At 36.7% G+C, this 13,861-nt stretch overlaps 1 protein-coding gene across 3 annotated transcripts in view; it reads right to left on the minus strand.

Annotated features, from left to right (window-relative positions):
• Positions 1-13,861, minus strand: part of OXR1 (oxidation resistance 1) — a 267,440-nt gene that overhangs the window by 206,705 nt on the left and 46,874 nt on the right. For 2 of the 3 annotated variants that reach the window (XM_084864410.1, XM_084864407.1), the window contains exon 2: positions 9,465-9,637. In XM_084864410.1, coding sequence (XP_084720536.1) covers positions 9,465-9,487 — 23 coding nt within the window. In that variant the 5' untranslated portion in view covers positions 9,488-9,637. The remainder of the gene's footprint in view (positions 1-9,464; positions 9,638-13,861) is intronic. The other variant, XM_084864408.1, reaches the window with a different exon arrangement.

The raw sequence follows: 13,861 nt of genomic DNA on the forward strand, positions 1-13,861 counted from the left end.
ACATTAGACACAGAATAACCTTATGGCAATCGAATCACATCACCTCCTGTTCCAATGCTCATCATACATGTCCTCCTAATATTTAGAACTTCAATCACATTTATAACTTGCAAAATATAGTGATTTATGTGTCTGTTTTATTCTCCAAATGCTTAAAATCTGAACTTGAAACAAATATGAAAGGATACCAAGCAAATCCGCACTTTAACAAAATTACTTTCTCGTACTCAGATGATATGAAAACCCAGAAGTAATGAATATAATAAATATTTTTACCAGGCCACTGAATTAACAGAAGATGTTTTTTAAATATTTTCATGTCATCATCTTTATAGCCATTTCAAATATCTAGGTACTTTTCCATACAAACACTAGAAAGAATATTACAGATTGCAAAAGATCATCAAAATTTTAATAAGCCTCATTCTATGCAAATTTTATATCTCTAATACAATTTTATGATACTGTGAAAACCTCAGGGAAAATGTCTAAGTGAAAATGCACCCAGTGACATCAATTAGCTTGAATTTAAATATTTAATTTTTTTTGGGTCACATTCATGAGAGCACTTTGTATCAGTAATCTAAAACCAAAGAGTAGTTAACCTAATCTAATTGTTTTGTCAAATGTTGGAGTAAAACCAATTTTCAGTTACAACAGGAGTCTATGAAGCTAATGTGCATAAAGTTGAAAATACCATCTGGAAATATATTATCCTCCCACATGAAATTTATCAGTTGGAAAGGTGGTGGACATCTCAGAACTGCATCTTTAAAGATCTACCACAAGTTCCCAACTGAAATGGGGAGGCCTGGGACATGTGAGTCTTTAGAAAATCATCTGTTACGGGGCTGCTCCGAACACTTAGCACAAAAGTAAAATCATGTACTAGTTTTCCATGAACAAAGAAAAATGTTCACTTGTGTTCAACCGGGATCTCCAAAGAATAGTTTTAACTCACCACATACAATTTATGTGACCACTGTAAATGTGAGTGTGAATGTGAGAGCATTTAGCTTTCCAAATTTTGCATAATCAAAACACATTCCAAGGCTCAACACCTAGTCATTAGGGCACACAAATATTTTCTAATACATGGAGGCAGCATTAACAATTAGCATTGAGCAATTCACTGATTTTGGCCATAATAAAAAATGAGTGTTGAAATACCGGGAGGCAACAGTAACACCATCTGATAAATAAAATGTAAGAATAAAAAAGAAGGGAAATGTGTAAATGTTAAATATTACTAAAATAAGTAGCAGAGAAGAAATGAATATACCCCTGTAGAGATACTTTTTGGACATTAAATCATAAAAGTGCATCTGGGAAAGATGGACTAGCTGTGCCTCCTTATATAGGTAATGGATTGCATAGCTCTAGTAAAAAAAATAAATAAATAAAAGAGAATCCACTAGGTTGAATATTATATGCTCGCAAGACCATTTGATCCCATTCTAGGCAATACAGCCATTTTCAAACTTCTCAACACATGAATCTACAACTCCATAGTGCCAAATGAAAATAGCAGATATCTGTGATCTGGATCATAAGTCATTGACAATTACTTTGGGTTAGAGCTGGTTTGAAATAATTCCCAGTACACCAGAAGTTCCAGACCTTTTGGTTGTATGGTCCAATTAAATTAAAACACACACACACACACACACACACACACACACACACACACACACACAATACACAATGGCGGAGGAGTGAGACCAACATTGTGTTTCCAACTTTTGTCAGGTAAAAGTATTTAAAAAAAAGAAAAAAGAAACCTAACTTCCATTCTATAACCAGTACTATATAAGAAACCATAGTCCTATTTGTTTATTCAAGGAAACCATCAACAAAATGAAAAGAGAGCCCACTGTATGGGAGAACATATTTGCCAATGATACATATGATAAGGGGTTAATTTCCAAAAAAATATAAAGAACTTATACAACTAAACAAAAGGAAGACAAACAATCCAATTAAAAGGGACAAAGTACATAAACAGACACTTCTCCAAAGAAGACATAGAGATGGCCAAAGGACAGATGAAAAAACATTCAAAGTCACTAATCATCAGAGAGATGCAAATTAAAATGACAATGAGGTATTACCTCACACTTGCCAGCATAGTTATCATCAATAAATCAACAAACAACAAGTTCTGGGAATAATGTGGAGAAAAGTAACCCTAGTACACTGCTGGTGGGAATATAGATGGGTGCAGCCACCTTGGAAAACAGTGGAACTTCCTAAAAAGAAATTAAATACTGCCATTTGACCCAAAGATACCACTTCTAGGAATATATCCTAAGAATCTCGAAAACCAATCAGAAAAAATATACGCACTCTTAAGTTCACAGCAGTTCTGTTTAAAATAGCTAAGATATGGAAACAGCCCAAGTGCCCATCAGTAGATGAGTGAAGAAAAGTGGTACATTTATACAGTGGAATACTATGCAGCAGAAAAAAGGATCTCTTGCCCTTTGAGACAGCGTGGAGGGACCTGAAAAGTATTGTCATCCAAAATAAGCCGGTCAAAGAAAGACAAGTATCACATAGTCTCACTTATATGTGGAATCTAATGAACAAAATAAACTGATGGACAAAACATATACAGAGACATGTAATCTTACAGGGAATGGGGAAGGGTGGGAAGAGATTAACTAAAGGACTTATCGATATATATAAAAGCCTAAGCAACCATTCAACGATTCAACTTTTTGACAGCTAACTATGATGTATACAGACCACCAGAGGGCAGATGCTCAATGCACAGGCATAGAAACATGGAACATACTGATGAATCTCAGAGGGAAGAGGAAAGGGGGAGGGCAGGAAGAGATTAACCAAAGATCTTCGGCCTGTGGGGATCGAGCTGAAACCAGCAGCCTGACATCCCCTGAGGGGTCCTGGATTGCGAGAGGGTGTAGGCCAGGCCAAGGGACCCCAATGGTGCAGGAGTCCGTGCACTGGGCCTCTAGTATGTATAGAAGCATAATCCATGGACAAAGACAATAGGGTGCTAGATGGGGGAGAGGGTAGTTGTGGGGGGAGAGGAAGAGTGGGAGAAAAAAGGAGAACATTTGTAATATTTTCAACAATAAATATAAATTTAAAAAGTGCAGAAACATCATAACCTTAGAATAAAAGTAAATGTTTTTTTTTCCAAGAAAGAACACCTATTACTTATATGCCAATATTCTCTCCAAAACATATGTTAGTATTTGAATGGATGTTACATTATATTTGATTTCTCATATATTAAGTAACAAATATAGAATAGACACTTATTGGTTAATGCACCTTTGTGCTTATACAATGAAAATAACCTTAAAGTTTATGGTGTGAGGGATGAGATTTCAAAATAAATGAAGCTTAAGTTGGATAATTGATAACCTATTCTCGGTTTTGCAATTTACAAAATCACTCCTTGATTCAAGATGAAATATTTCTATAGATGAAATATCTCTTCTATTATGTTCTTATGTATTCATAGATGTGAGATTTGTGGACTCTTAAAATGATTGATAATAAGACACAAGTTATATTTGTGAAAAATGTTTTTCATTAACCTCTTTTTTTCTTTCATTATTAGATCTTATTAATTGTATCTCTGAGTGTTTATATTAAGAATATAATATAAATTGTTCTCATAAAACTTGAAGACCAGTGAAACGTCCTTTTGAAATAGAAATTAGATTAAGACTCTGCTCTCAATATTCCCTGAACTTTGCTAAATTTGAATTTTATGTAAACTTTTGTCTATAACCTAATAAGTGAGGACAAAGTTTCCCATCATATTTGGAACATAATCCAGTCTTTCTCCTGACCTACATGGTCCCTGATACCTTCCAAGCTCAGTTCCTGAGACTCTCCCCCACCCCAACCCCTGCCCCCATTGGCTATTTTCCACTGAACTGGCTTTCTTGATGGTTCCTGAGATAGGCACAGTTCAGCTTCTGGGCCTTCGTCCTTCCTATTCTCTGCCTGAAATGGTTTCCTCCTCCAACTTATAAAGCTCATTTCTTTCTCTGCTTAAATACCACCTTGTCCAACAGGCTTTTTCTGAGGATCGTTCTTTTCACTCTGCTCAATTATTCTTCAAAATACATATCACCATCTAATATTATAAAACATATTTGCTTATTTGTTTATATCTGTCCCCAGCACTAGAATGTAAGATTAATGAGAGCAGGAACTTGTGCTTCATTCATCATTCTACCCACAACACTGAAAATTGCACATGGTAGGCACTCAAAAAATTTGTTGAACAAAGAGATGAGTGAATATAAACGTAATAAAGTATCTCCTCATTTCCATAAAAGTGTAGTAACAGCCTATGTGCAATTAAAATATACTAATTTGTCTATCTAACTGTGCAGGAATTATTTTTAAATTACTCTGAAACTCATAACAATGAACCTATCCTTTAAAAAGGAATGTAAAATCAAGTATAAATGAATGAATCTCTTTCAATGAGCATCTAATAGAGTAAAAAGTGTTTTTTTATTATCTCAATTAAACTGGAATAGCTTTAAAATCAAGGTGAACTCTCTTCACAATCTTAAAAACAAGTAAAAAATATACAAACAATGCCAAGTTGGTATGGCTCAGTGGTAGAGCATCGACCCATGAACCAGTATGTCAAGGTTCAATTCTCTGTCAGGGAACATGCCCAGATTGCGGGCTTGGTCCTTAGTGTGGGCCGTGCAGAAGGCAGCTGATCAATGATTCTCTCTCATCATTGATGTTTTTCTCTCTCTTTCTCCCTTCCTCACTGAAATAAATAAAAATGTATTTTAAAAATACAAACAAAATCCAATAAACACAAAATGATGATGGGGGATATATTTTAAGATAACACAATCACTGAATATGTTATATGCCACTGGCAAAAGATATTTAAAATTTTATAGTCAACTTAATTTTGGAAATTACATACCTTTGCCTACATAACTATTTAAATAACTAAGATGTTTTCATAGACCATCCACTGGCATTTATCCTAATGGTTAAGTTCAAAAAGGGCTGGTGTCTACTAATACTAGTCTAAGGTGGGAATAAACAGCCCAGCTTTATGTTAAAGCTTCTACAATAAGGAAACATTGCTATAATCATTCGTTGCAATTCTTTCACAGGAGAGCAAATTACCATTCCTCTGAAAATGATGAAAAGACATATTTCAAAATATATGTATAGTCCTACATGATATTCAAAAGGAAGATGATATATGTGACCCATTATGAATCCCTAAAAACACGTGTTCATATTTTTTCCCAATTCTGACTGTGAATTGGTGATCATCATTCAACTGTTTCTAAAAACTTGAGATCAATGGTGGGGTTGGGAAGAAGGGCCCGTCGAGGTCATAGGTGTAGGCTTTTGCTATGAAAGACAGTTAAATTAATTGGTCCCTGTGAGAACTGAACCTGCAACCCCAGATTCATTAATTTCATAAGCATGCAAACTTCCCTAAGCAGTCCAAAAGTTACCAAACAATTTTCTTCAAAATGTGATTCACGTTTCGATGGTACTGTTGTTTAAGAACAAAAGTAAAATGCTCTGTTTTAGTAATTATTTATTTATTCAAGAAGAAGTTATTTGAGGTAGATACATAGAGAAAAACACCCAAGAAGTTTCCTATAAATGTTTAATTTTTAAAGGCATAGAGTGCAAAGCCAAAATGGTCAGGGAACTCTACAAACAATGTGTTTATTAAAGTGTCTAGCCCAAATCAAAATAGTATTAATTTGTGAATAATAAAGTGATTTCTATTTGAAAAGGCATAATATGATAGAAATATATATTAGAACTTTTCAGAATTCAGTAACTCCACTACTTAATGGCTCTGTCACATTGGGCCAATTAATTAGCTTGCAATGCTTAACTTTTCCATTTGTGGAGATGCAAATCATCATATTACATTCCTAATAAGCATGTGGGTTAATGTCAGCTAATGTCTAAACCAGTGCCTGGTGCCTGGTAAATGCCATATGCATGTTCACTCGATAATATTTACATGGCTTAATGTATGTTTTTAAATGTTCTACATATGCATATATTTTGTAAGATATACAGTATAGATATAAAATATATATATTATAATAAAATATTTTTACAAGGAGGGATTGAGGATGATTACAGAGGGAAGAAACATGTTACAGCCTACCACGAGCCCCTGGCATCATCATTTCCCTCTTTGCGTTACAGATCCTGGAGCCTTTTGCAACTCTTTGTGCCTCTTCGTGTCTCCTGTTAATTATCTTGGCTGCCAGCAACAGCCCTCTCCCTCGGAGCAGAGCCTGGAACCTGTCCCCTGTGCCTGGGTGTCTGCAGCTGATCCTGCGCATCCCTCTCTCTATCTCCCAGCATCAGCTCTATCACTGTCTGCCTGGTGTTACCTACGGGCAGGAGGAGGCAGAAGACTGCGGTTTAACTGAACAGACAGGACTAATGCTCTGAACTAATTAAAGTGCCTAGCGTAGTACCATGGAATGCAATTGTACCCTAAGCAAGTTTTGCTCATAGGACACCATACAGCAGGTGCTCAAAAGAAACCTGTGGAAATGTTTGTTACATAATCACACCTCAAGTCAGTTCCCACCACTCTCCTTAGCTGGTCCACATGGCAGGTTCCTAGAAACTTGGAAGTTTCCGAAATTGTTTTTCTTTTTGAGATTTCCGAGAAAGGGCCAAATTACTTTATGTTTCATTCACAGGCTGGACACATAATTACTAGAGCAAGAAAGTATTTATTCTACTATGTAAAAAAGGTAACTTGCTTCTACTGGGTATTTGAAAGCTGGGTGTATTACCTGATAACTGTAAACATAAATGTAATTATCTTAACCTACATTTTCTAAATTCCTAGGTTGGTATGGGAAGCACAATTAGGCACTAGTCCCCCCGGTTAGACCTGAGGGTTAAATTTCAAAATGAGTACACGGACATGGTCAGGTACGAACCACGTCATGGTAGGCAGATCAAACTGTTCACAGAGTAAATTCTGTTTTCACTATAAACTCAGAGCTGATGTTAATGAGTAAGGCAAGCCCAGGAGAGTCCGGCAGAAGTGGAATTCAGAATGACAGAGACAAACACGTGTTACTGTAACTCTAGGCCAAGAAGAAGCCGCCCTGAGAAGCAGATGGAGGTGTTTGGCACGTACATCCTTCCTGACAGACAGGTCCTGCCAGGTGCATTCTGTCCTGATTCCTCTGAACCTTGAAAGCAGGTAACTTTCCTCGCTATGGTACCACGACCTCAGCCAGACTTCCCACTTGGATTCCCAACAGTTATAGACTGCCCTGGTCAGGCCAAATCAAGCATCCTGTGCACTTTCAATGTACATATCTTATTTCAAATTAATCATCTGTCAACCCATTTATTTTGCAATGTCAGTAGTATTTTTATACCTGAGTTACTGGATTTCAAACAGAGAGCCAGACCCTGGACTATAATAATTTCACAAAATAACATAGCTTCATGAGGAATTCGCTGAAAGAATCGATGATTTGTGATTTGTTTTGCATATCTTAGGTTTCCTTCCTATAGCCCTGGCCAGCAGGTGGGGAGTGCAAATGCTAAGATGGAGAATGGAGACGCTAAAGCCTGCACAGCTGTATGATGGCACAACACTGGTAAAACCAGTTACAGCTCCCTACATAGAACTCTAATGAGCAACAGTAACCAGAATTAAGGGCACTGTTGAGTGAAAATACCCACAACTTTTTTTCTGTAAAATTTGAGCCTTCGACACGGGAAGAACTCTACTAAATTTCATATGTGTGAATTCTGTAAGATACTACCACCATTTTCAATTTTATTTTAGTATGAAAATACTATTTTACCATTGAAATGCTTGCTTTGCATTTTTCACTGAAATATGCAGCATGAATTTACAGAACATCTGCTAAACTAGAGGGGTTGGGCTGGGCCATTGGGCTGGCACACACAACATACAAGCTCTCTCTCTCTCTGTGGAGTTCACTGGGTTTTGTATGGCCCTTAACCAAATCCCTGAATCACAGCCAGGCAGCTCTTCACTGAGGTGCACACCAAGGACAGGCTCCACCGTCAGCCTCTGTGAGCTAAGCCAACCACACCCAATGGTGAGATACAACCTTCATAGCTGTGTTTTAATCTCCCTCTCCCTCTCCTTCTTCACCCTCCCCTCCTCCTCATCCTCCTCATCTTTCTATTCCTTTCCTTTCCTCTCCCCTTCCTCCTCTCTTTCTTTTTCTTCTTGGCATGCAGCCTTCTTTTTGAGAATTCACTTTGTACACATATTTGCCAGAGGTATAATACTTTTAAATAAATGTGTCCTTAATATATCCCAAGGGTTCAAAGGAGTTTGTAAGTCCTATAGAAACTGTTCCGTTTTTATCTTAATAATAAAAACATATTTTACAGCAGTAAATTACCATTTAAATTTTTTTTCCCCTTTATTTTTACAGAATAGGCATTATCTTCTTTACATATATTTTTTTGTTTTCCAAACTGAGATCCTTAGCACCCAATAGGGATCCAAGGATATAATCTAAGGAATCCATTAAAATTAGGTCCTTCAGAAACACTACTCAGTATCTAAGCAAATAATTCTACTCTTTGCCCTAAAAAAAAATAGTATGCTTAACTAAAAATAAATTCATGGAGCTAAGCTGCAGAAAGCACTCTTTAATCTGATGCTATCTCTATTTCCAACATAAACTGAAGACAAGGATGAGATGGGCACTTACAAAAACAGACAATTACTTGTGTTTTTTGAATACTGTGAATTTGCATTTCACTTGTTCAGCTCTTTGCATATTTAAAAAAATTCAAAGTTCAACAAAATGTTTCAAACACACCCCTGCTAGTACCCCTCTTCACTGCCATTGAAAGATGATTACTTGCTAGAAAAGTATCTTCATACTTATTTTTTTAAATCATGAACAGCTTTTAAACATAAACTATAAATAAAAGATTGTTCAGAATGCCATTTCTTGAAAGATAGAAAATTTATAAGGGAATTTTCTCTTTCATATTTGAGTTCTATTCAGTTGAATTTGGGTAGAGCTGTTGAAACAGGAATTCTGAAGAAAAGTACTGAGACAATACCTATCCCAACCTTAGAACTACCCTTATGGCTAGTTAGTGCTGTGGATGGGGGTATAACCACAGATAGGAGCATTGAAAGGCTGTTTAATTCCAACTCCTCTTTTCCCTGGGTGTGCTGGAAAGGAAGGTGCTGATGTCACTGGAAACCATAGGTAGGTAGGCTTGACTCCTTCCCAGAGTCCCCAGATACCAGAGTGCTGAAAGTGCCAACTTTTTAATTCTAGGTTGCTTTCCACAGCCTAACACGGGACGAGACTTTTCAAGTTCTCTCCCTGCTCCAGTTCTCACAGAACAACGTACAGACTGTCCCTTCATGATATAAATACGTGTGTTTATATAATTACATTAGGAAGTGACTTACGTACCATGATAAATTAGATACAGACATCGCAGCAATGCCAGGAGGAGTCTTTGGAGCAGTCTTCTCTTGATTTCAGAAGAGGGAAAGGAGGCCAAGTAGACAAGATCACTGGGGGTTTTAGCGATTCTGCCCCTAGAACGATGCACAAAGCACTTAGTCGCGCTCAGTTGAGAAGACCTACAAAGAAAAGGTGGAAAATGTTATATATAGGACCTGGCCTATATGACTTTTCACAGATTTATTTCATCCAGTCAACAGTTGTGTCATGTTATAAGACACACAAAAGAAAACATGATAATTTTCCTTAAAGTACAAGGTATGTACAAAACAAAGGATAAAGCAAAACCAACCTGAAAATGAGCTCATTAGTTTCCTTTTAAAACCAAAGGAAAGGTTATTAACCTGTTTATTCCCTGAAGCAGAGAATTCCTTTTCATTCAAGGAAAGAACAGAATGTGTGTGTGTGTGTGTGTGTGTGTGTGTGTTTAAAAATATTTTTATTCATTTCAAAGTGGAAGGGAGAGGGAGAGAGACAGAAACATCAATGATGAGAGAGAATCATTGATTGGCTGCCTCCTGCACAGCCTCCACTGTGGATCAAGCCTGCAACCCAGGCATGTGTCCTTGACTGGAATCGAATCCGGGACCCTTCAGTCCACAGGGCGATGCTCTATCCACTGAGCCAAACCAGCCAGGGCCAGAATGTGGTTTTAGAGGTATCACATTTTTTCGCCATACGGTCAACCAGGTATGCTCTCTAAATCAGGTTTAAAATTGTGATAAAATTATCAGAACAAAGATCTCATTTACCCACAGCACATACAAAAAAAAGGAGTTCCTTGGCACAAATTGTTATCAGGTCCAAAGGCTTAACAAAATCTCATGCATTTCTACAACTGAGCAAATAAACATTAATAATGAATAACATGTAGAGAGATAAGCAGTGTGTGATTATGTAACAAACATTTCCACAGGTTTCTTTTGAGCACCTGCTGTATGGTGTCCTATGAGCAAAACTTGCTTAGGGTACAATTGCATTCCATGGTACTACGCTAGGCACTTTAATTAGTTCAGAGCATTAGTCCTGTCTGTTCAGTTAAACATTTAGTGAGCATATACTATGTGTGCTTACACTATTCTAGGTAGAGCTCCTGGATAAAGATGAATGACACATAAATAAGTCATTGTTCCTGCCCAAAAGGATGCTTTTATGTAAAAAAGATAACTGTAATAAAATGGGGTACAGTGTTCAAATAAAGGTTTACAGGGCACATGAAAGCACAGAAGAGGGGCTTCCAGTCCAGTCTGAGGGATTTGGGAAGGATTTCTAAAAGAAATATGCCCCAAAGCATTAGGCTTGGCTGCAGGTTTAAAAAAAACAAATCTTGAGTCTTAAGTCTCTGGCGGATAAAGTCCATCCTGTCCTTGGCTAACTGTTAAGGCATCTAGACCTCATCTATTAAGGACCTGGGAACTCCAAATTCTGTTTCCCAAACTGGTAACTTCATATTCCCAAAATTTGTTTCACCAGATTCTTAGCAAGGGTGTGGTTACCTCCCCACCCACCGAAAAGGTGATGTTGTGATGTAATTCTTTCTTCTAGACACTCTCAATCCTATCTTTACAGAGCTGTGTATATGAATGTCTCTATTTTCATTCCTAACTACATTACTTTTACTGAATTACAATTTGGGGTTTTGCCAAGAGTTTGTATTGAGAGATATCACTGAAGGAAATGATAAACAAGGGAAAACCAGAGCTGTAAACTCAGTTATTGGGTTTAAAACTTTTAAAAATATATTTGTATTGATTTCAGAGAGGAAGGGAGAGTTATTAGGTTTAGCAGAGTATTTGCCAACACAAAAATGCTGTCCTTATAAGCACTCAATATATTGTATATATGTTAGGTTTCAACACCAGAAAAACTATTATCCTAAATTTCTGGTTTGCAGGGCATTATTGCAATTTATGCTGCTTTCCTTGCTTTAATATATCGGAAACTCTGAAGCAAATTTGTAACATTTCTTTAAGAACTAATCAAGGCCTCTGAGGTCTGTTTGTTTTTGGGGTTCTTTTTTTTTTTTTTTAATGCTAACCTCTCCTTTTGCCAACTTTAATTTTAACCTATTTCTTTGTAAACACATGCATAGAAACATATACACACATATGCAGATAATATGTATGTAAATACATTTTAAAAATCGCCAGCAAGCCCATTTTAGAGTGAGAAAGAGTATAATTAAACACCATAATTCCAGGTTTGTTTGCTTCTGCAGAATGTAGAAATACTATGCAAATAAGTTTGATCACAAAATCTTATGCTCAGGCCATATAACGCTGTTGTGTTTATACGTCAAAATGTCAAAATGGTGTCAATGCTCATATGAGAGAAGAGCAGACCCCAGCAGCCTCTGATCATGCCCCTTGGCCCGACTACACTCCACACAGGCTGTGCTTCTGCCCCACTGAGCCCCAGGCCCCCCTAGAGCATCCGCTTTAGAAGACTTGCAACTTTAAAATCTTGCTCTGTCCCTTTAGAGATATAAATCTTCTTCCAGCCAATTGCCAGTTTTACAGCCCAGGAATGACTTGCTCAAGGGCCTGGGCGCCATGCCTTTGAAATGCAACCATCGCAGGAGATGGTGCTGCATTGCCAAGTCTCTGTGGGAGAGCTGAAGCCTCACTCCCCTAAGTGCTAATCAGCAAAGGCAGTGGGAATCATCACAGTGACCTACCTTCCCTAAACATCACCTAGCACTTTTCTTTTATTTTGTAAAATATATTTTTATTTATTGATTTCAGAGAGGAAGGGAGAGGGAGTGTGAGAAATAGAAAGATCAATGATGAGAGAGAATCGTGGATTGGATAGCCTGACACCAAATTTGGGCATGTGCCCTGACAGATAAGTGAACCATGACCTTCTGGTTCATAGGTTGATGCTCAACCACTGTGCCAGGCCTGTGGGCTCAACGCGCACTTTTGTACAAGCTTGCCCCAGCTGCCTAAAACACTCTCCTTCCTTCTAACTTAGTGGGTTAAATTCTGTCTCTCTCCCCTATTGCAGTAGTCTTGAATTAAGTTTTCCTTGCTTGTTGAACTCTGAACCACTTAATTTTCCTTTGAGAGGGTATTGCTTTTGGTCCTTAAAAGTTCGGGAAAATTTCCTAAGATGCTGGCAATATTAGTAAAAAAGTGTAATCTTTTCTCACTGTTTTTTACTTGGAATAAGTACTAACTTGGATTTTGATAAGCTATGGATTACTAGTATTTGTAAAATTATATATTAGATAAATTTATATTTTCTGGTTTTAAACCTAAATGTTTGTGAGAATAAAATATTTGAACAAAAAGAAAGTCAGAGTGACCATTCATAATGATCACAATAATCATTCTGACATTCTTTATGATTTATGTCATCTTATTTTAATTCTAGCTTGTAATATCTGATTTATCTCTTCAATAATATACACCCATGAGGCAATCAATAAAATCTACTGAGTTGAATAACACACCAAAGAAGCCTATTGTATTTACATTTCCAGATGTGATGTTTTTTAAAGGCTGTGGGAGTGGGCTTGTTCTTTTAATGACATTCAAATGATACATTGCTTATCAATGTAATCTTTCCAGGAAAAACATCTTTGGGATCTTCAAGCAAGTTTAGATTCCTCTTGGATGCCTGATGTTTTCTATCTAAAAAGGCTGGTGTTTTTAGAATTTACAGTAAATTTGATGAACCTCTAGAGGTTCATTCCCATGTAGGTTGCCTACTTAGAAAGGATTGCCAAAACTCAGTTTAATTAAAAACACAAACGAAGCAACAGATTTGTTTTTTACCTAAGTAAATGTTAACGTTATGAAAACATCTTAGGCACACTTAATGAATCTTTTCGTAGTCTCGGAACATAAGCACTTTAACACTTAGAATTAACTTGGGCCTGCTCCCTCAGGCCTGACAACACATGTGCCTGGTTCTTTCTTGAATAAGCTAAACACTTTTATGCCTGTATGTTTCAGAATAAAAAGACTGGTAATTATGTTCCTGCTTCCAGCAATGTCTCTCCCCTCCTTGTCTGGAATAATCTATTTGTCCTGTAAAATCAGCTCAAATACCAATACTCCTATAATTTAAAACTCGGTAGAATTGTATCCCCTTCATAATTATAATCTTCTCATGATATAGGTATTTCTAATGCAATATTTATCATATTTTACTAGCATTACGGTTCCCCTGTCTAGCAAAGATGAGCATTTTATGTTAATATATTAAGATATTATTTAACTACATAAGAGATATTTCATTAAAAAAATATGGAATTTAAAGTTTCTGGCCATGAGTTTAGTTTCTGGCCAGAGAGAAGACATAGTAATATGTATTTAAATATATTTATTTGTAGATTC

The sequence above is a fragment of the Pipistrellus hanaki genome (assembly GCF_964339955.1).
Source record: "Pipistrellus hanaki genome assembly, chromosome: 17".
NCBI classification, from domain to species: domain Eukaryota; kingdom Metazoa; phylum Chordata; class Mammalia; order Chiroptera; family Vespertilionidae; genus Pipistrellus; species Pipistrellus hanaki.